Source organism: Staurois parvus, unplaced genomic scaffold, assembly GCF_062004578.1.
Source record: "Staurois parvus isolate SC_StPar_1 unplaced genomic scaffold, SC_StPar_1.0 ptg001145l, whole genome shotgun sequence".
Lineage (NCBI taxonomy): Eukaryota > Metazoa > Chordata > Amphibia > Anura > Ranidae > Staurois > Staurois parvus.
This window is the reverse complement of record NW_028318941.1, coordinates 325,946-347,954: the sequence shown is the minus strand read 5'-3', so window position 1 is coordinate 347,954 and position 22,009 is coordinate 325,946. Positions and strand designations below refer to the sequence as shown.

Here is a 22,009-nt window from a genome sequence, read left to right as displayed (position 1 = left end):
TTCCCTCTATTGCTTTTCTGGGGAAAAACCAAAAAATTGTGGTGTTTTCATTACTTTCAATGATAATGGTAAAACAGGACAAACAGAGAGGTGAATCTTCCTAATGTACAGACAGCAATAAAAAAAAACAAACAAATAGGTGTTCTGTTCTAATCCCTCTCCACTCTATCCAAAACTAAAAAAAGATTTGGACCTTATTTATACTTTGTTATTTCAATTAGGAAGTTTCAGCATTACAGGAAGCTATGTACAGCACCCTACTGGTCTCTCCCACCAGTCGTGATTTGCCTGCATTGCACAGAGACCCAGTGATGACATCACTGGTATTAAAATATGGTATGAAATGAAAAAGGAAAGGTTTGATTTAAAAATGTAAATATTATCTTAATGGGGAGAAGGGAAAGCAAAACATAAGCAGATTCAACTTTGGCTTTAAAGTAGTCAAAAGCAATTATTATTATTATTATACAGTATTTATAAAGCGCCAATAGTTCGCTCAGTGCTGTACATTACAAAGGGGGACAAAGCAATGAAATGAACTGATGACTGATGGCCTTGGGTAGATGCAATTTGCACATTGTTCAATTTCCCTCTGTGTATTTTTTTTTTTACATTTTACCTTTTTGGGTTCCTACCAAACCTACCGCTGTATCTGACTTCACTGGGTTTAAAATGAGGTGTTTAACAAAAACAGGTTTTACTTTTGCAAAAATGCAGCTTTTATATAGCTGCCAGCAGAGATTTCCTTACCGTCCTCTGCTCGTCTCCTTGTCTGACTTGGAATGTGTGCTCAAAAACGGTGTACATGATTCTCCCGAGACCAAACGAGGGCTCAATCACATTTGGCACAATTTCCTCGACTGGAAGAAATCAAGACAAAAAAAAAGTTGTTAATCAAAATCTTAAGAAGAGGTAGAAGTGATTATAGTAGCACAACATTTACAGAAAAGAGAAAATAAACCTAAAGTGGTATAAATTAATAAGCAAACCCAAACAATGATCTTCTATTGTTTGATCCCTTTTGGTCTGTTAAAGCGATACAATCAGCAATTTTTTTTTTTAATTAAATAACAAACATGCTATACTTACCTGCTCTGCGCAATGGTTTTGCACAGAGCAGCCCTGTTCCTGCTCCTCTTGCGTCCCCTGCCAGGACTCCTGACTGCTCCTCCCCACTCATAGCCCCCATAGAAAACTGGCTACTATAGGGGCATGTGTACAAGTTCACTCCTGAGCTGGCTCTGTGTATCCATTGACACACAGAGCATAGCTCAGCCCTGCCCCAGCTCCTTCCTCACTGCCTGTGATTGACAGAGACTGCTGCTATATCTGAGCCAATGAGAGAGCAAAGAAAGCCACTGCTCTCAGGCACAGCACTGGAATGTGATCGGGCTCAGGTAAGTAAGGGTGAAGTGGGCTGCATACAGAAGGTAAAAAAAAAAAAAAAAAACTTTCAGCCTTTGGAACCACTGTAATGGGTTAGGTTCACCTTTTCAGAAAAAAATGTAAAGGTGAACATCCTACACCCTTTCCCCAAACCCCAGGTACCTGCTGTACTTACCTCTGTGGGTGATGAGCTGTTCGTGGCCACAGCACCCATGCAGTTGTCCAGGGATTTGAAATCCCTAATCGTCTCTCCCTTCTTCCTGTAGGGCTTTTAGGATGGATCAGAGCAATTCTCTGTGCTGGTGCTAACCAATCAGAATCATTCTGGTCCGCCCCAGAAGCCCTGAAGAAAAAAGGAGAAGGGGAGAAGAGTGGGGTTTTAAAGTGTTTGTTCACCGTACATCACCATATCAGCATGCCAGGAGGCAAGTACAGTGGGAACCTGGGAAGGAAGGGGTGGAATGGGGAGGGTGTAGAGTGTTTGTTCACCTTTGCATTTTTTCGGAAAAGGTGAACTTACACGTCAATGTTGTCTTGCACCAGTTTATTGTGTATATTAACCTTTTCATGACCAGACGTTATTCAATGCTGGACACTTAGACCAGCATCAGTGTGGATCGGCTAACTCTAGGACTAGGACTAAATTTGTACACTGATTTCTGAAGAAATACAGATAAAAAGCTTTATTTTATTCACTGCTCATTTTTTCCCCCATTACAAGCTGACTAATATGTATTTTTAAAGGACTTTTAGGTTTTTGACAGTTAAGAGTTTCCAATTCTTTTTACATTTATTTTACCCATGGCCATGTATAGTGACTGCTGCAGGAGACAGGTGTGTTTGCAAACTAACCTCATGTGATCGCCATGTTTGGCTCACTCTGAAGAGGCGTCATTTGAGCAAACAACAAATCAAGACAGTGGTTCCAGAAATTCCCCCACCAATATTCTTCTGTCTTGCTCTGGCATATATTTGCACCGTGGGTTGACGTTATGGCTTCTTAAATCTATGTGCTATATAGTCCACTTTCTTTAAATGATTCAGGCACTTTAAGATATAAAGGCAGCCCTTTGGCGCTTTTATTGCACTATGTGGATATAGAAATAGGTTTTTGATACACTATTTGTTTGGGACATCCAAAGTTATCACTATACAGTGAGGAACAGAAGTATTTGAACACCCTGCGATTTTGCAAGTTCTCCCACTTAGAAGTCATGGAGGGGTCTGAAATTCACATTGTAGGTGCATTCCCACTCAGAAATAATAATAAAAAAAAAAAAAAAATTCAGGAAATCACATTGCATGATTTTTAAAGAATTTGTTTGTCTTGTACTGCTGAACATAAGTATTTGAACACCTAAGAAACAGCAAGAATTCTGGCTCTCAAAGACCTGTTACTGTGCCTTTAAAAAGTCCTCCTCTACTCCACTCATTAATCTAACTTAGTAGCACCTGTCTGAGCTCTTTAAAGACACCTGTCCACCCCACAGTCAGTCAGACGCCAACTACTACCATGGGCAAGACCAAAGAGCTGTCAAAAGACACCAAAGACAAAATTGTGGACCTGTACAAGGCTGGAAAGGGCTACGGGGCAATTGCCAAGCAGCTTGGTGAAAATAGATCAACTGTTGGAGCAATTGTTAGAAAAATGGAAGAGGCTAATGACGACTGTCAGTCTCCCTCGGACTGGGGCTCCATGCAAGATCTCACCTCGTGGGGTATCACTGATGATAAGAAAGGTGAGGAATCAGCCCAGAACTACAAGGGAGGAGCTGGTCAATGACATGAAGAGAGCTGGGACCACAGTTTCAAATGTCACTGCCGGTAGAACACTACGCCGTAATGGTTTCAAATCATGCATTGCAGGAAGGTTCCCCTGCTCAAGTCATCACATGTCCAGGCCCGTCTGAAGTTTGCCAATGACCATCTGGATGATCCAGAGGAGGCATGGGAGAAAGTCATGTGGTCAGATGAGACCAAAGTAGAACTTTTTGGTCTAAACTTCACTCGTCGTGTTTGGAGGAAAAAGGATGAGTTGCATCCCAAGAACAGCATCCCTACTGTGAAGCATGGGGGTGGTAACATCATGTTTTGGGGGTGCTTTTCTGTGAAGGGGACAGGACGACTGCACTGTATTAAGGAGAGGATGAATGGGGCCATTTATTGTGATTTTCATGCAACAACCTCCTTCCCTCAGAGCATTGAAGATGGGTCATGGCTGGGTCTTCCAACATGGCAACAACCCGAAGCACACAGCCAGGATAACCAAGGAGTGGCTCCGTAAGAAGCATATCAAGGTTCTGGAGTGGCCTAGCCAGTCTCCAGACCTAAATCCAATAGAACATCTTTGGAGGAAGCTGAAACTCCGTATTGCTCAGCGACAGCCCCGAAACCTGACAGATCCAGAGGAGATCTGTGTGGAGGAGTGGGCCAAAATCCCTGTTGCAGTGTGTGCAAACCTGGTCAAGGACTACAGGAAACGTTTGACCTCTGTAACTGCAAACAAAGGCTTCTGTACCAAATATTAACACTGATTTTCTCAGGTGTTCAAATACTTATGTTCAGCAGTGCAAGACAAATAAATTCTTTAAAAATCATACAATGTGATTTCCTGAATTTTTATTTTAAATTCTGTCTCTCAGAGTGGGAATGCACCTACAATGGGAATTTCAGACCCTCCATGATTTCTAAGTAGGAGAACTTGCAAAATCGCAGGGTGTTCAAATACTTCTGTTCCTCACTGTATATGAACACACAGATTCAGGAGGTACGCATAAAAGGACAAAATATATGAACACACTAATTGAGAATATCCAGTATATTTATAACTACTTAGTGACCACCCGCCAGCAAAGTACTGAAGATGGGCAACCGCTGTAGGCAAAGCGACGTACCTGTACGTCGCTGTCTACTTCCCAGTTTCGGCACCCGCTGTGATTGTACACAGTAGAAGTCCGTCAGCAAGTCCCGGCCAATGATTCACAACCAGGACCTGCTGATCAGCTGTGTCCAATCACAGCCCAGAGCTCTGTGCTGAAATTCAAATACAAATTAGCAGCACAAGCGTCCCCGGTTGGAACCCCAGCCAGGACACTATCTGTATGGAGTTTGAATGTTTTCCCTGTGTTTGCATGAATTTGCTCCCACACTCCAAAGAACTTTAAGGACCCTAGATTCCCTAAGGACAGGGATTTGTGGAAGACTTAATTCCAATGAATGAAAGCACTGGGACAAAGACAGTGAAGAAAAAGGGAGGAAAAGGGCTAAATGGAGCTGGACATCCTCCAGCCAGAACATGAGGCAGACTCTGATTTGCTGCAGCTTCTAATGCACATTGTGAGAAGCTCAGTGTGCAGTGGAATCAGAGTGAGCCATTTCAGTACATGAGAGGAGCCTCTACTATGCAAGACTGAAAGGAAGGCTGGAGTTGAGCTTTAATTACTGCATGTAATCCTCTCTTGAAATCAAACTCAGGCTTTTTTTTATTTCCAGTTAACAAAAGTGAACACTGCCTGTTTTAGAAAAGTAGACCCTGAACCCGATCCCTGGCAGTTTCCATGACAACTGCTAAAAGCCATTTTGGAACGCTGCCGCACATTCAAGGTTCTCAGGTGCTATATAACAGCGCAGTCCCGGCAACAGAACACGGCAAGCGTGGGATGCAGGTCAATGCAATTCAGTGACTTATTCTTCTCTTGGTTGGGGAATTTGATTGGATGCCTTGTGCTGCGCCTGTGGCTGGAAACCCGGCTCAAGGACACAGTGGCCGGAGTGTGTTTGTTCAATCTGCGCTGGAAGCGGAATGCCAGGAACCTCTCGATCAACAGATAATGGAATATACAGAGAGGAGAAATAAATGCGCTGAATGCACACAATACAGAGTGTGGACTAGAAAAACATCATTGCGCAAAACAATTTATCCCTGTAAACAAATAAATAAATAAAACCTATCAAGGCTTACACTAGCACATATATATCTATATATATATAAAATAAATAAAAGGCATCATTTAACCACTAAAATGCCACTCTGGAGTGTGTGGTTCCACAATCGTCTAATAAAACAATCAGAAGGTTACTTCAATGCAAATATTCCATTTCGGACGGACGACAAAATTATTTGGTTAGATTTGTCCAGAGAGTAAAACTTTTTTTTTTTTTTTAAGCACACTGCTTGTACATTGGGACAGGCAGGAATAGGGCATAGATAAATACATATCAGACACAGGTCTAAAAGCTGAACCCTGGGATCCTACCCACTTTGTAATTATTGCCTGTGAAAAAAAAAATATTAAATCACACACACAATTATATATACACACACAGTTAGGTCCATATATATTTGGACACAGGCACAATTTTAGATTTTTTCAGATATTTACCAAAACATATTCAAGCTATAGTTCTATAATGGATATGGGCGGACAATGCACTCTCTCAGGTTTAATTTGAGGGTATGTACATCCACATTGGAGGAAGGGTTTAGGAATTACTACCTCTTAAGAGTAGCTATCCCCCCTTTTTCAAGGCACCAAAAGTAATTGGACAATTGAATATAATCATAAATAAAATGTTCATTTTTAATATTTTGTGGAGAATCTTTTACTGGCAATGAATGCCTGAAGTCTGGAACCCATGGACATGACCAAAGACTGGGTTTCCTCCTTTCTGATGCTTTGCCAGGCTGTAACTGCAGCTGTCTTCAGTTCTTTGTGGGTCTTTCTGCCTTTAGTTTTGCCTTCAGCAAGTGAAATGCATGCTCAGTTGGGTTGAGATCAGGTGACTCGGCCATTGAAGAATATTCCACTTTTCCTTCAAAAGCTCCTGCGTTGTGTTTTGGATCATTGTCCATCTGTACTGTGAAGCGCCGTCCAATCAACTTTGCTGCATTTGGCTGAATCTGGGCTGACAGTATTCATCCGGCTGCTTCTGTCACATCATCAATAAACACCAATGACCCAGTGCCACTGGAAGCCATGCATTCCCATGCCATCACACTGCCTCCACCATGTTTTACAGATGACGTTGTGTGCTTTGGATCATGAGCTGTTCCAAGCCTTCTCCACACATTTTTCTTCCTGTCACTCTGGTACAGCTTAATCTTAGTTTCATCCGTCCAAAGAATGCTTTTCCAGAACTGGTCAGGCTTTTTTAAATGTTTTTTGGCAAAGTCTAATCTGGCTTTTCTATTCTTCAGGCTTATGAATGGTTTGAACCTTGTGTTGATCCCTCTGTATTTGCTCTCGTGAAGTATTCTCTTGATTGTAGACTTTGACAATGATACCACACTTACAATAAACTCTAGACCATTTACCTGCTTAATTGATGAAGAAATAATGAAAGAGTAGCCCACACCTGGCTGGGAAGACTGTCCACAAGGTTTAGGAGTGTTTCTATGGGAAGGTTTGACCATTCTTCCAGAAGTACATTTGTGAGGTCAGGCACTGATGTCGGACGAGAAGGCCTAGCTCGCAGTCTCCGCTCCAATTCATCCCAAAGGTGTTCTATCGGTTGAGGTCAGGCCAGTCAAGTTCCTCCACCCCAAACTTGCTCATCCATGTCTTTATGGACCTTGCTTTGTGCACTGGTGCGCAGTCATGTTGGAACAGGAAGGTGCCATCCCCAAAGAGTTCCCTTCACTGGAACTAAGGGACCAAGCCCAACCCCCTGAAAAACACTCCAACACCATAAATCCCCCCTCCACCTTCAGTTTTCAGTTGCAGCTGAGAAAGTCCTGGCTTATGGTTCGTTGCTGTACCTTTAAGAAGGATGGTGCCACCCTGCCTCTGCTTGCCTTCTTTCCATAGTACATGCTGGTGCAATCTCTTCCTGAGGTAAGCGCACATGCACCCGGCCATCCACATGATGTAAAAAAGTGTGATTCATCAGACCAGGGCACCTTCTTCCATTGCTCTGTGGTCCAGTTCTGAAGCTCATGTGCCCACTGTAGGCACTTCTGCCTGTGGACAGGGGTCAGCATAGGCACCCCATCTGGTCTGTGGCTACACATCCCCATACAGAACAAACTGCGATGCACTGTGTATTCTGACACTTTTCAATCAGATAATATAGGTGGTGTGAACGCACTCAAACTTCTTGCTTACGAAGTGTAAAATAAACAATGTGCTCAATAATTGAGACAATGAATCAATAAACTAATAACCAGTAAACCACAATTGATCATAAATATGATGTATCCAAAAATGCATGAATAATTAAAATTAGTCCATAATTCATCTGAAGGAACTACCATTGTGTAGTGATAAAAAAAAAAAAAAAAATGGTGCAGTCCTGCAAACCCTTCTATCAGAACCAGCATTAATTCGAGCCTCAGTAACTCTTCTATTGGATCAGACTACACAGACCAGCCTTCGCACCCAACAAAGAATGCCATAAGCATATAATCCTGCGCTGGAGGATGGACTCCACAGAGGTTAGAACCACAAGTAAGATGCCTAGAGACTGCATGCCTTGCTGACCTCAACGTACCAGGGAAATCCAGAGTACTGCATGCAAAGAAACAAACAAATGGCGCACGGGCCTAGTGCATTATCATTTATTGTAGAAAAAAGTGGCAATATACTCACAAAGGAACAAATGTCAAGGGCACAGCATATAAAGTAAAGCAAGGTCCAGTCACACTGGATGAGATCCGTAATGGGACTCCTAGACCTCCCAATATCTGACACGTTTCGAGGACTTGCCACTTCCTCAGAGCCGATCATGCTTGGCTCTGAGGAAGATGCAAGTCCTCAATACGGTGACAGCTAAACTGGAGGAATCCTTTTTTTTTTTTTTAAACGGTGCATACTAGCACCATTATTGCATTGCCTACAGGGGGACCTGTTTTTGTTTTTTAAAAATGGTTTACTACCACTTTAACATTTTATATATGTCATTTACCTGTAATTCCTCCGTGTGTAGCCATCCAAAACTCTCAAGACAGCAGCAGAGGACTCAAGAGTTGTCACTCTATACAAACTACCCCCCCCCCCCCCCCCTCCATTAGCTATACAAAAAAGGTGTATTGAGATGAGGAGGAGCAGTGTCAGCACAGTTTGTAATTAGTTGGTTGGTAATTAGGTAGAGAGGGGTATGATGTAGGCAGATACAAGTAGGCTATGTTATGAAATTGACTCTTCCTGGAGTAGGTATGTTTTCTAGTCAGTTCAAAGGCATATTATTGCAAGTGAAAAAAAACAAACAATCACTAATGGAAAATAAAATACACTTTAAGCATTTAATCCCTTCCCACCGCCCATCCCTTTAACAGGAGATGGAGGTAGGCATTCCAAACATGTGAATGTTGTGATTGGCAGTCACATGATTGGAAAGCTCCCAAAAGGAAGTATGCATCGGGAGCTTTTCAATACCTGCCGGGTACTGTGCTGGGAGTGCACTCTCAGCACAGTAGTGTGATTACATTGGGAGATGAGGCTGCTTGGAGTTAAAAGCCCACCCTCCGAGAGGCCACATATATTCGTATAGCTGGTGGGCACTGGTTAAGAACTTGACTTTTGCTTGTTTATACGTGAAACTTCAGTTTGGTGACAGGATGTTTAATAGAACCTGACTCGGCAATATTGAGCAATACTGAAGCTCCTCCTGATATCAGAGGACATATAAATGCAAAAAAAACAAAAAAAAAAAAAAAACAGTATTGTGTCATAAAGATGAAATTCAAATTCATTACCATGTATCGTTTTCTGAAACCTCTTCACACTGACCATATCCTTTGTCAGTAGAAAAGTCTTCCCTTCTGTCTCTATAGTGAATTCCCTGCAAGAGAACAGAAGTGGTTCAAATGGCAATTAAGCAATGAATTGTCAAATACAATCATAGCACAGAGAGTTGCAGCAAGCAAACAGAAGCTCAGTGTGCAGTGAAATCAGAGTCAGCATTTTAAATATTAATAAAAATATTTTAATTTTTACAGTCTCTTTTCCAGTCTAGAGAAGTGGTTCTGTGCCACGGAGCTGTGGCCCAGTGCTGGGCTCTGGGCTTCCGCCTCCAGCCAGCTGATGCCCTAACCAGGGGCAGACTGACCATTCGAGCACTCGGTCACTGCCCGAGGGCCCAGGGTCAGTAGGGGGCCCCATGAAATGCCCCTGGTACCTTTTATAGGCTTTTTTGGGTGTGCTTTGAGTGTGGGCAAGGACACAGAGGCCCCATGATCCCCTATTGCCCAGGGGCCCCATGAGTTGTCAGTCCGCCCCTGGTCCGAACATCCTAAAATACCTCCCATAGTGGCTCATAGTGCCCCTCAACCTCTCACAGTGCCCCCAGACCTCCTCAGCCTCCAAAGTGTCCCCCAAGCTTGCTGCCATACCCTCAGCTTCCAACAGTGTCCCAGAGTCCCTGTAGGGCAGTCTAGTGTCACAGTGCCTCTGAAAAGCTCCCAGCGTTCTGGAGATATCTCCAGCCCCCTCTGCCACAGTGGCCCCAGGCTTGCTCCAGAAACCTCATCCTCCTAGAGTCCCCTAATCCCCAAAAATCCATTATCTCCTGCACTCAAAGACTCAGATCAAATGGGCGTTAGTAACAAACGGCGTGTTCATCCGCTGGTGATCAGAGGTTGTGCAGCTCAATCATGAAGCTGGGGAAGCTTGATAAAACTGTAGAAGGGGATGAAAGAGCGCACAAACCTCGAGCATTACCTCAATAAATGGTGACTAATTTTATTATATTTAGGAAACATACTCACAAAAGTGATGGTAAAACAGGCATAAGTTAACCATAATCCACACAGGGTTACAGGTAAATCCAAAGGGGGGGGGGGGGGAATAAAAGCGAACGCGTTTCAAAGGGTGCTCCCTTCTTCATCAGAGCTGGGTTTGGCAGATAGAAAATTCAGTATAGTCTAGACTAAACAGGCTGAAATGCTGTAATACTCAGTGGCTGAATGTCTCCTTGCTATGGGAACTCTGCTATACTGAAGTTTCTATCTGCCAAACCCAGCTCTGATGAAGAAGGGAGCACCCTTTGAAACGTGTTAGCTTTTATCCCCCCCTTTGGATTTACCTGCAACCCTGTGAGGATTATGGTTAACTTATGCCTGTTTTACCGTCACTTTTGTAAGTATATGTCCTAAATATAATAAAATTAGTCACTATTTATTGAGGTAATGTACAAGGTTTGTGTGCTCTTTCATCATCCCCTTCTACAGTTCATTAAGCGTCCCCTAATCCCCTCCAGAATCCCCCCCGTGAAACCCAGTCCCATTCAGTGTCCTCAAGCTTTTTAATACATATTTTGTATTTGCATACTTATTGTGCGAGCATAAATGTTTTTTTTTGCAATCGAACATGGAAGAGTTTACTGGGCCCTTGTCTCAATAAGCTGAGAACCCCTGGCCTAGACCATAAAAAGCAAAGGCCAATACCAGATGTCACTGAGGTACAACAACCACTACCCCCTAATAGGCACTACTCCCTTGCTGTTCATAAATGCCATAGCAATTTGATGGCTAGCAAGAGACCTGCAAAAGGGCACTGGTCTGCCAGCAATTGAGTAATGCCATAGGAGAAAGTGAGTAGCCTTTTAATAATTCTGTCCCTGGTGATCTGACAAGACCCAAACAAAGAAGACATATAAAACCACTATGCATTATCTTTAAATAAAGACTAGGCTCACCCTTTATCCTGTAGCAGCTGTTCCATCTCTGTGATGAAGCATTCGTCACAAATCGCAAGATACTCCATCACCAGCTTGGCGTCCTTCTTGTACGATTTGCCGATTGCTCCTTTACTGGCCTCGAACTGGACAACATTAACGGTTTTGTGCACAGGGGTTAAGGAATGTTAGTATAAAAAAGTAAAATTAAATAATATGTGCATAGCCTGTATTAAATGGGGTCCTCAATGCTGAGAAATGCAGGCAGATACATATCCATCATGCCGTACCATTGGGGAGGTGCGTAAGTGGCCCCAAATTTATTCTGCAGCAGGACAACGACCCAAAAAAAGCAGCCAATGTCATTAGGAACTATCTTCAGTGTAAAGAAGAACAAGGAGTCCTGGAAGTGATAGTTTGTCCTCCACAGAGCCCCGATCTCAACATCATGGAGTCTCTCTGAGATTACAAGAAGACACAGAAGAATCTGAGGCAGCCGACATCCACAGAAAATTTGCGCTTAGTTCTCCAAGATGTTTGGAACAACCTACCTGCCGAGTTCCTTCATAAACTGCGTGCAAGTCTACCTAGAAGGAATGATGCGGTTTTGAAGGCGGTCACATCAAATATTGATTTGATTTAGATTTCTCTTCTCTTAATTTACTTTCCATTTTGTTAATTGAGAAAAAAACTATTAACACTTCTATTTCTGAAAGTATTCATTTACAGCATTTTTTCCAGACCCGCCTAAAACCTTTGCAAAGTACTATATGTGTACTGCTGCTACCTACCATTGGTTTATACATGCTGACCGGCAGTGACTGTACACTGCACATGTTACTCCCAATACAAAAAAAACAAAAACCAAATACAATTGTACTGTACGGCCATGTGCATCAAGATTTAAAGTGGAATTCTGGAATATAATTAAACTCCAACCCCCTTCTAACACTTAAACTAATTAACCTGCAGAAGAAAGATGCATAGACACAACTATTTTCAGGCCGCTCCAGTCTGGTCAAGTGATCAGCCTGCCCCCCCCGTTAGCTAGCAGCAGCTTCAGGGGAGAGGAGGGAATGCCGACAGAGTATGGCCCATAGTAAGCCTATGGGTGATACCACCAGCCATTGTCGGGTGCCCACTCCTTTCCCCTGCAGCCAGCTGACAAAGGGGAGATCACGTGACTGAACCGGAGCAGCATGAAAATAGGCAAGTATGGTACGTTCTTCTACAGTTTAATAAAAGTGCTAGAAGGGGATGGGAGCAGTTTTAAGATTAGTTCGCAATATTATTATTATTATACAGGATTTATATAGCGCCAGTTTGCTCAGCGCTGTACATTACAATGGGAGACAATACACGAGACAGTACAATAACAATACAATGCGAAACACGAGGGGTTCGAGGGCCCTGCTCCTTGGAGCTTACAATCTAGGAGGAAGGGGATAGTGGTACGGGAGGAATAGCTGTGGGGGATGGACTGGTAGGAAGAGTGGAGGAGATCGGCAATTAGCTGAGGGCGGGGTAGGCTTCCTTGAAGAAATGGGTTTCCAGGGTGCGCCTAAAGGAGAGGAGAGTAGGTGATAGTCTGATGGACTGGGGTAGGGAGTTCCAGAGGATGGGGGGAGCCCTGGAGAAGTCCTGGAGACGGGCATGGGAGGAGGAGACCAGGGAACTAGAGAGAAGGAGGTCTTGTAAGGAGCAGAGAGTACGTTTTGGGTGGTATTTGGATATCAGGTCGGTGATGTAGTTTGGGGCATTGTATTGGCAGCTTTGTACGTCAGTGTTAGCACTTTGAATTTTATCCGTTGGGCAATCGGAAGCCAGTGGAGGGATTGGCAGAGGGGGTAGTGGATATGGAGAGGTTAGTAAGGTGGAGGAGTCTGGCCGCAGCATTCAGTATAGACTGAAGCGGGGATAGCCTGCGGTGAGGTAGGCCAGTGAGGAGGGAGTTACAGTAGTCAAGGCGTGATATGATGAGGGAGTGGATGAGTTGCTTCGTAGTTTCCGCGGTTAGGAACGGAAGTATTTTGGAGATGTTGCGGAGGTGAAGTCTACATGAGTTTGTCAGCGATTGGACCTGGGGCTGGAAGGACAGATTGGAGTCTAGGATGACACCAAGTACTCTGGCTGTATTATTATACAGGATTTATATGGCGCCAACAGTTTGCTCAGCGCTTTACAATATAACGGGAGACAATACAGCAACAATACAGTTCAATACAAGAGGGATAGGAGGGCCCTGATCCTTGGAGCTTACAATCTCCCTTTAATCTTTAGAAAAAGTGCAATAGCCAAAATAACAGTATTCAGAGTTCTGGCCATCATGTTAAAACTTTTTTATTAAAGATTCAGGTAAAGTAAATATTACAAGATTAATTCAATCTATACATAATGAAAATACAAAGCATTTTTCTATTGCAGCTTCCTGCGATAGTGTGACAGCAGCTGCACTGCTCCTGAATTCAGAGAAGAGTTGTCACTCTCATATAGGCCAGCCTGCTTGCACTAGAGTAAGTTGAGAACCTGTTTCAGGGGATGTGGCTATTCTCATTGTCACTGCTCATTCACAAGCCTGAAGATTATCAATCAGCATATGGCCACACCTAGTCCTGCCCTCTGCTATCTAGATTAACAGCATTGCCCGTTATGGAAACCTTCCCGCTGTGATCTGCAGTGTCTGGGAGGGGACATGTGTGACACACAAATGAAGGAGGGTTTGGCTCAGTCAGGGAAGGTAAAAAAAAGTGTTTTGTTTACTTTATGAGGCTCATGCATCACATAGTAACTGGATTTGGGACTTGTTTGGACTGTCATACCAGACCCTTTAAATAGAAAACAGTACTGAGTGACCTCTTGAAGATGCTAACTGCCTGGCTGTCAGGTTGATTCAATAAATTCTATACTTTAAAATCCTAACCAAAAATAAGCAAGAAAGGAAAACGAATGGAGCCAGAACTTCCAATATGCATATTGGTTCTGTGCCAGTTACAAAGTATTGAAGCCACTGGATAAGCATGACAGGCTACTAGACTTTTCATAGGAAAGGGTCCAGGCTTCATATTTCCTCATATCTAACATCAAGGAGAAAAATGTAATATATTGCAGCTTACCAGTCCTGAGAAGTGATAGCTCAGTTCTCTTTTTTTTCAAGCTTTCTTCCCTTTATTAGTACCTGGCTGTCAGGGACCGCCGCGGCGCCTTCCCCGGCGCACGCGCACTAGCGGCGGTTCGCACCGGGATACAGGCACCAGGTCCCGGCGGGCCGCGGCTGACAGGAATCCGCGCATGCGCAGTAGGAGCCGCGGGCGCGCCCTGGGTGGCCAATGACAGCCAGGGACGCGTCCTGGGCGGCCAATGACAGTGCAGGGCGCGATATTTAAAGATGCCCTGCACGGTCACAGGTTGCCGCAAGGTCTGATCTGTAACCTGAGTTCCTGTGCCCTGTGATTATTGACCCGGATTGTTTGACCTCTCTGCCTGCTCCAACTGTGACCCGGATTGTTTTGACTACGCTGCCTTCTCCTGAGTTTGACCCGGATTGCCCCCGACTACGCTGCCTTCTCCTATCCTGACCCCCGGCTTGTTTGACCATTCTGCGGACTGACTACATTACAGACCCTGCGTGTGACCTGACTACTCTCTGCCTGCCGCCTCTGTACCTCGCCGACCCCCACGGTGACAACCGCCTGTTTATCCTGCCTGGTCCTGCCGGCCTCCTCACATCTGGCTCTCTTCTGGAGTGCACATATCCCCGGAGGTTCCCTCTGCCACTGGTGGGATTGCTCGGAGGTCGTGACCTGGTCCTGCTCCAAGTCCATCCCCACCATCAGGGGCCCTGGTGAAAACGCAGACCGGGACTTAGACTCCACGCTTCGGGTAATCCTGTCAAGTGGGCTGCCAGAGGCACCACCTGGCGAATCCGTAACACTGGCGATCTTGCCAGTAATCCATTTTCTGTCCCTAGAACGTTCACACGCTGTATATATGGAGAGATAGTGATGCCCAAAGACAGGACTACAAGGACAAGGGTGGCTTTCTGTAAATTACAGATTACCCCGCCCTTGTGTTGTGAAAAAGAGGAAAGAGAACAGGGAATACGTTAACTGCGAACAGAGCACCAGAGAACAGGAAGTTACCAGTTTACAAGATTCCTGGCAGGATTAACAGGTTTTTTTTTTTTTTGCAACTATGGAGCAGATATAACAAAACCATTTTGAAGGTATTTAATGACCAAAACAGAGCAGATAAAGGAGGTAATAGTTTGTGTTTACATACTCTCTAAGCAAAGCATATTTTGTTCTGCCATTCTGTGGCTGCTATCCCCTCGAATCCTAGTGTTAGGCTGCCATCCACAAGCAATATACTGAAATGTTTACCAAGTAAAATCTTGAGACTTAAACATAAAGAATGGTTATTCACCACCACAATGTCCAATGTTTTGGAACCACCAAGGACCCTCTTCTAGCAGTGACCACTGCTGCCTGTGGAAAGTGGTCTTCACTGGCCCCAAAATACTGCACTATGTGATGACGAATAAATGTTTAATTCCTGTTTTGCTACAATGGTGTTTGGGTGATATATTCCACTTGCAGTCATAGTTTGGCATGTCGCCATCTGTCAATTCACTTAAAGCACACCCTCACCTCATTAACAGACTTTACTTTATTGGAATCCTCCTTAATCTACAATACCAACTTTTTTTTTGTCTATCGACATATTTTTTTTTTTTTTTTTAAGTGATTGGTAATGGTAAAAAAAACAAAACAAAAACATATTATACTTACCTGCTCTGTGTAATGGTTTTGCATATAGCAGCTCTGATCCTCCTCTTCTCGGGCCCCTCCTACTCGCTGAGTGTCCCCACTTTAAGCCGCTTGCTATGGGGGACTGATGCACTTGCTCCCGAGCCATGCTCTGTGTGTCCATTGACACACAAAGTGCGCCTCAACCGCGCCTCCTGTTTCCTAGCTGTGACTGACAGCAGCAGAAGCCAATGGCTCCTGCCACTGTGTCTGAGCCAGTGAGGAGAAAGAGCAGTATGCCAAACTCGTGCACAGTGTTGGCTCGACATCGGGCTCAGGAAAGTATAAGGGGGGCACACAGAAATGTTCTTTACCTTAATGAATAGAATGCATGAAGGTAATAAAACCTTCAGCCTTTAGGACCACCTTAAGCTCCAGTCTGCCCCACCTCCAAGCTCTCCTAGATGAGAACACCACTCTGCTTCTAGGAGGTTTGTCTTTCCTTCTCTTCCCCCACCACTTTCTTGGGGGAATAAAAATTATATATGCAAACAGTGGGACCAGCTTATCACTGAAACACACAAAACAGAAATTTATAGAAGAGGAAGATGAGAAAGGATATGGGTTCTTTAAGAGGCTTTTCAGCAGCAAGCACCACCTTTGTGGCTCTGGCATGGCAGGAAAGATCGTAACATGAGCGGTCCGCACAGCCAACGATCTCTATCCAGCCCTGAAAGACAGTAAGTAACAGCAAACAAAGAATTAAATAGATCTCTGAAAATGTTAAAAACAAAACGTCAGCCCAAAAAAAAAAAAAAAAAAAAGTTACTCGTCTATTTAAAGGCAAAATAAAAAAAAATTATATCTAAATGTGTCGCTCTCCACACTGTGTATTCAATCAATCATAATAACTCAATAATAATTATATAGATGTGAAAAAACCATGTGCTTCAAAACAGTGCAATATCTTGTGCAACAAAACATATAAAACATATAAGTATCTTGTGCAACAAAACATATAAATATATATATGCAATCATAAATTATAAAGTCCACTTTGTTCTTCAAATTATGCCGATGCCAGTGCAACACTCCCCGTGCTCAAGAATAGATGTACGCTCACCTTACCAATTAGCCAAACTAAGTGGCTAATAACGCTTGTTGTCCCATCAGGACTAAATGGTGTTTTCCATGCTGAGTGCTTATTTCCAAATGCGAACGGATAGGCTTGTGCTCCCAACTCTCTCCCACCAGGGGTCTCCCTCACTCCTTTCTATCCACACTCAGTCTTGGTGGATGGATGAGACAAATCTGTGTACTGCTTCCACCTCCCGGTGTTATGGGATACCATAAAAAAGGGGGAAGTAATAATAGCGCCTTATCCTTTTAGAATTCAAGTGCTTTTATTATGTAAAAAATGCGCACTCACACATTAAAGTGCTATTACAGACAAGTAAGATTATGCCCAGATCCTCGATCCAGAGCCCTGATGTCACGACGCTGATGAGCGGCAAGTACAAATCGAGGATCTGGGCATAAACTCATCCACCTCACCAACCGCTCCACCTCTGCCACCCCCCTCTGCCTCTCCCTCAACTGGCTCCCCATTGCCCAACGCATTAAATTCAAATTGCTCACCCTGACCTATAAGGCCATTCACAACACTGCCCCTAACTACCTCACCGACCTGATTCCCAGGTACCACCCTACCCGTACCCTTCGCTCTTCACAGGACCTCCTATCTTGCTCCCTGGTCTCCTCCTCCCATGCACGACTGCAAGACTTCTCCAGGTCCTCCCCCATCCTCTGGAACTCACTACCCCAATCCATCAGACTGTCACCTTCCCTCCTCACCTTCAGGCGCTCCCTGAAAACCCACCTCTTCAGGGAAGCCTACCCCACCCTCACCTAACAGCCGCTGCCCTTCCCTCCTCCTAACACTCCATCCCCCACAGCCGTTTCCTCCTGTGCCTCTACCCCCTCCCTCCTAGATTGTAAGCTCGAAAGAGTAGGGCCCTCTAACCCCTTGAGTACTGTTTGATGTTACTGTTCTGTTTCATGTATTGTCCCCCCGTCTATTGTACAGCGCTGAGCAAACCCTTTGGCGCTATATAAACTCGATAAATAAATAAATAATCTTACTTGTCTGTAATAGCACTTTAATGTGTGAGTGCGCATTTTTTACATAATAAAAGCACCTGAATTCTAAAAGGATAAGGCGCTATTATTACTTCCCCCTTTTTTATGGTATCCCATAACACCGGGAGGTGGAAGCAGTACACAGATTTGTCTCATCCATCCACCAAGACTGAGTGTGGATAGAAAGGAGTGAGGGAGACCCCTGGTGGGAGAGAGTTGGGAGCACAAGCCTATCCGTTCGCATTTGGAAATAAGCACCCAGCATGGAAAACACCATTTAGTCCTGATGGGACAAAAAGCGTTATTAGCCACTTAGTTTGGCTAATTGGTAAGGTGAGCGTACATCTATTCTTGAGCACGGGGAGTGTTGCACTGGCATCGGCATAATTTGAAGAACAAAGTGGACTTTATAATTTATGATTGCATATATATATATATATATATGTTTTGTTGCACAAGATATTGCACTGTTTTGAAGCACATGGTTTTTCACATCTATATAATTATTATTGAGTTATTATGATTGATTGAATACACAGTGTGGAGCGCGACACATTTAGATATAATTTTTGACTATTTACACAGATTATGAGTATGTGTTTATTGTTGATGCACCACAAATTTATTGATATTTGTTAAATTTTTAGTTATATCAGATGATACACAGAGAGAATATCACATTTTAGCTCAAGAGTATTATTCTATTTTCAAAATAAAAAAAAGCTTTAGGGGCAATACTCATTAATAAGGAGTTGCCCCCTGCAGAACTTCTTTTCCTCCACAAGCTGTCCTCTAGTCTTCTAGCTGAATAAGGGCCAGTGCCATTGGTCCCATTTTCTCTGCACCCAAGCTGTTATTACACAATCTGGGCTCAGGACGTGTACAGCACTCCATGGTGGTAACATGTCATTACCTGAGCACTGATACAGTTGAAGTTTAGGTATAGCAATTTTTACATAGTTACATCGGTCCAGCTTGAAACAATGCAAGTATGTGCCATACCTGTGGGATCACTGTAAGGCTAGGTTCACATCTAGGTGCCGCTGCGGATCCGCATGAAAATCTGTGTAGCCGCACCACCCGCACAGAGGAATGCGGACCCGCGGGCGGGTGCCATTAGTTCTAATGGCACACCGCCTGCACTGGAAAATGCAACCGTACTGGGAACCGACGTTCCCGGGCGGGCTGCGTTTTCCAAAGAAGTGCAGGGACTTCTTCCCTGCGTGTCACGGAACATGGGAGTCCATTCAAATGAATGGGCCCTTGTGCCCGCGCAACGCACGGCCGCATATATGTGAACCAGGGGTAACAGACACTGCTACTACTGTATATAATCAAAATGCAGCACTCAAATATTGTTAAAGTGACAAAGTGATGAACGTGCAAAGTGTTGAAAGTAGTGATGTCTTGATGAAGACCGTATCCATTTATAAAGTGACAACTTTAACTTTAAACACATTATATTGCATAAATAAATGTATAGATGTCCATAAAGGTGCGTCAGTATTCCCGCATCAGGAAATATCAATTAGTTCCCATCAGCTTCCATCACAGATTAAGGTGCTCGTGACTTTCGTGATAGGCAAAGAAGGGATGTGCTTGCATTCACCAGACATAAAATGGTTATACGCATGTAGTATATAGGGCACTAGGGTACCAGCCTGCCGCCCTGACGTCACCCTTTGCTGCTGGAGCCACATGTCTGGCCAGCGGCCATCTTGGAGCCTTTTGAATGCATGCTTACGGTTATTATCTGGTTACTAGATGCAGGCTTACTTGCACCTACTGTTGCTGCTATTGGACACCATATATAGATTCACTTTGTCACTTTAACAATATTTGAGCGCTGCATATTGATTATATATATGTTCAAGGATTTTAGGGGTTGCCTTATGCAAGATGCTTTTATAATATATTGAGAAGCGCTCGCTTTATTATTTATTTTTTAGACTGCTACTACTGTGCTCTCCTTAAGCCTGTGTCAGCTGCCCTGCTGTTTGGCGAACTCTGGAGGTCACTCATTTGCCATGGGCACCATTCAGAGTACACTTTGCATTTTCTCAGTGATTTCAAGGCATTCTGTGATTGGTTTGGTGACATCACAAATTTCACCTCATCCACAGAACGCTTTGCTTTCATTGAGAAAATGTAAACTGTTCTCCGAATGGTGCTTGTGAGAAGCGGACGACCTTCTGTGTTCAGTAAGCCGCAGGTCAGGAGCTCGGCATGGGACCTGGTAGCCAGTGGAGATCAGTGGAGTAGCGGTGCTTATTACAGTAGACTCCATAGACCGAATGTCACGCAACTATTCCAAATGCAATACGGTATACAGCGTTAAAAAATATAAATATACATATACATATAAATATACATACATATATATTTGGGATCATAAACCCCAAATCAAACACTATATCCGCTCTCCCCGGACCCCGCATTCACTATATCCAGTCTGCCCGGACCCCGCATTCACTATATCCGCTCTGCCCGGACCCAGCATTCACTATATCCAGTCTGCCCGGACCCCGCATTCACTATATCCGCTCTAGCCGGACCCCGCATTCACTATATCCGCTCTGCCCGGACCCCGCATTCACTATATCCGCTCTCCCCGGACCCCGCATTCACTATATCCGCTCTGCCCAGACCCCGCATTCACTATATCCGCTCTGCCCGGACCCCGCATTCACTATATCCGCTCTGCCCGGACCCCGCATTCACTATATCCGCTCTGCCCGGACCCCGCATTCACTATATCCGCTCTGCCCGGACCCCGCATTCACTATATCCGCTCTGCCCGGACCCCGCATTCACTATATCCGCTCTGCCCGGACCCCGCATTCACTATATCCGCTCTGCCCAGACCCCGCATTCACTATATCCGGACTGCCCGGACCCTGCATTCACTATATCCGGTCTCCCTGGACCCTGCATTCACTATATCCGGTCTCCCTGGACCCTGCATTCACTATATCCGCTCTCCCCGGACCCCGCATTCACTATATCCGGTCTTGTGCTAAACCCAGGACCCTGCATTCACTATATCCGGACTGCCCGGACCCTGCATTCACTATATCCGGTCTCCCTGGACCCTGCATTCACTATATCCGGTCTCCCTGGACCCTGCATTCACTATATCCGGTCTCCCTGGACCCTGCATTCACTATATCCGCTCTCCCCGGACCCCGCATTCACTATATCCGGTCTTGTGCTAAACCCAGGACCCTGCATTCACTATATCCGCTCTCCCCGGACCCCGCATTCACTATATCCGGTCTGCCCGGACCCCGCATTCACTATATCCGGTCTGCCCGGACCCCGCATTCACTATATCCGCTCTCCCCGGACCCCGCATTCACTATATCCGCTCTCCCCGGACCCCGCATTCACTATATACGCTCTGGCCGGACCCCGCATTCACTATATACGCTCTGGCCGGACCCCGCATTCACTATATCCGCTCTGGCCGGACCCCGCATTCACTATATCCGCTCTGGCCGGACCCCGCATTCACTATATCCGCTCTGGCCGGACCCCGCATTCACTATATCCGCTCTGGCCGGACCCCGCATTCACTATATCCGCTCTGGCCGGACCCCGCATTCACTATATCCGCTCTGCCCGGACCCCGCATTCACTATATCCGCTCTGCCCGGACCCCGCATTCACTATATCCGCTCTGCCCGGACCCCGCATTCACTATATCCGCTCTGCCCGGACCCCGCATTCACTATATCCGCTCTGCCCGGACCCCGCATTCACTATATCCGCTCTGCCCGGACCCCGCATTCACTATATCCGCTCTGCCCGGACCCCGTATTCACTATATCCGCTCTGCCCGAACCCCGCATTCACTATATCCGCTCTGCCCGAACCCCGCATTCACTATATCCGCTCTGCCCGGACCCCGCATTCACTATATCCGGGCTCCCTGGACCCCGCATTCACTATATCCGCTCTCCCCGGACCCCGCATTCACTATATCCGCTCTCCCCGGACCCCGCATTCACTATATCCGTTCTCCCCGGACCCCGCATTCACTATATCCGCTCTCCCCGGACCCCGCATTCACTATATCCGCTCTGCCCGGACCCCGCATTCACTATATCCGCTCTGCCCGGACCCCG

General features: G+C 45.0%; 1 protein-coding gene across 1 annotated transcript in view; it reads right to left on the bottom strand.

Annotated features, from left to right (window-relative positions):
• The window catches only part of GARS1 (glycyl-tRNA synthetase 1), a 91,689-nt gene that overhangs the window by 13,866 nt on the left and 55,814 nt on the right, over window positions 1-22,009 (bottom strand). The window contains exons 11-14 of the mRNA XM_089659262.1: window positions 16,361-16,473; window positions 11,020-11,160; window positions 9,080-9,165; window positions 751-860 (exon numbers count right to left, since the gene is read on the bottom strand). Coding sequence (XP_089515388.1) covers window positions 751-860; window positions 9,080-9,165; window positions 11,020-11,160; window positions 16,361-16,473 — 450 coding nt within the window. The remainder of the gene's footprint in view (window positions 1-750; window positions 861-9,079; window positions 9,166-11,019; window positions 11,161-16,360; window positions 16,474-22,009) is intronic.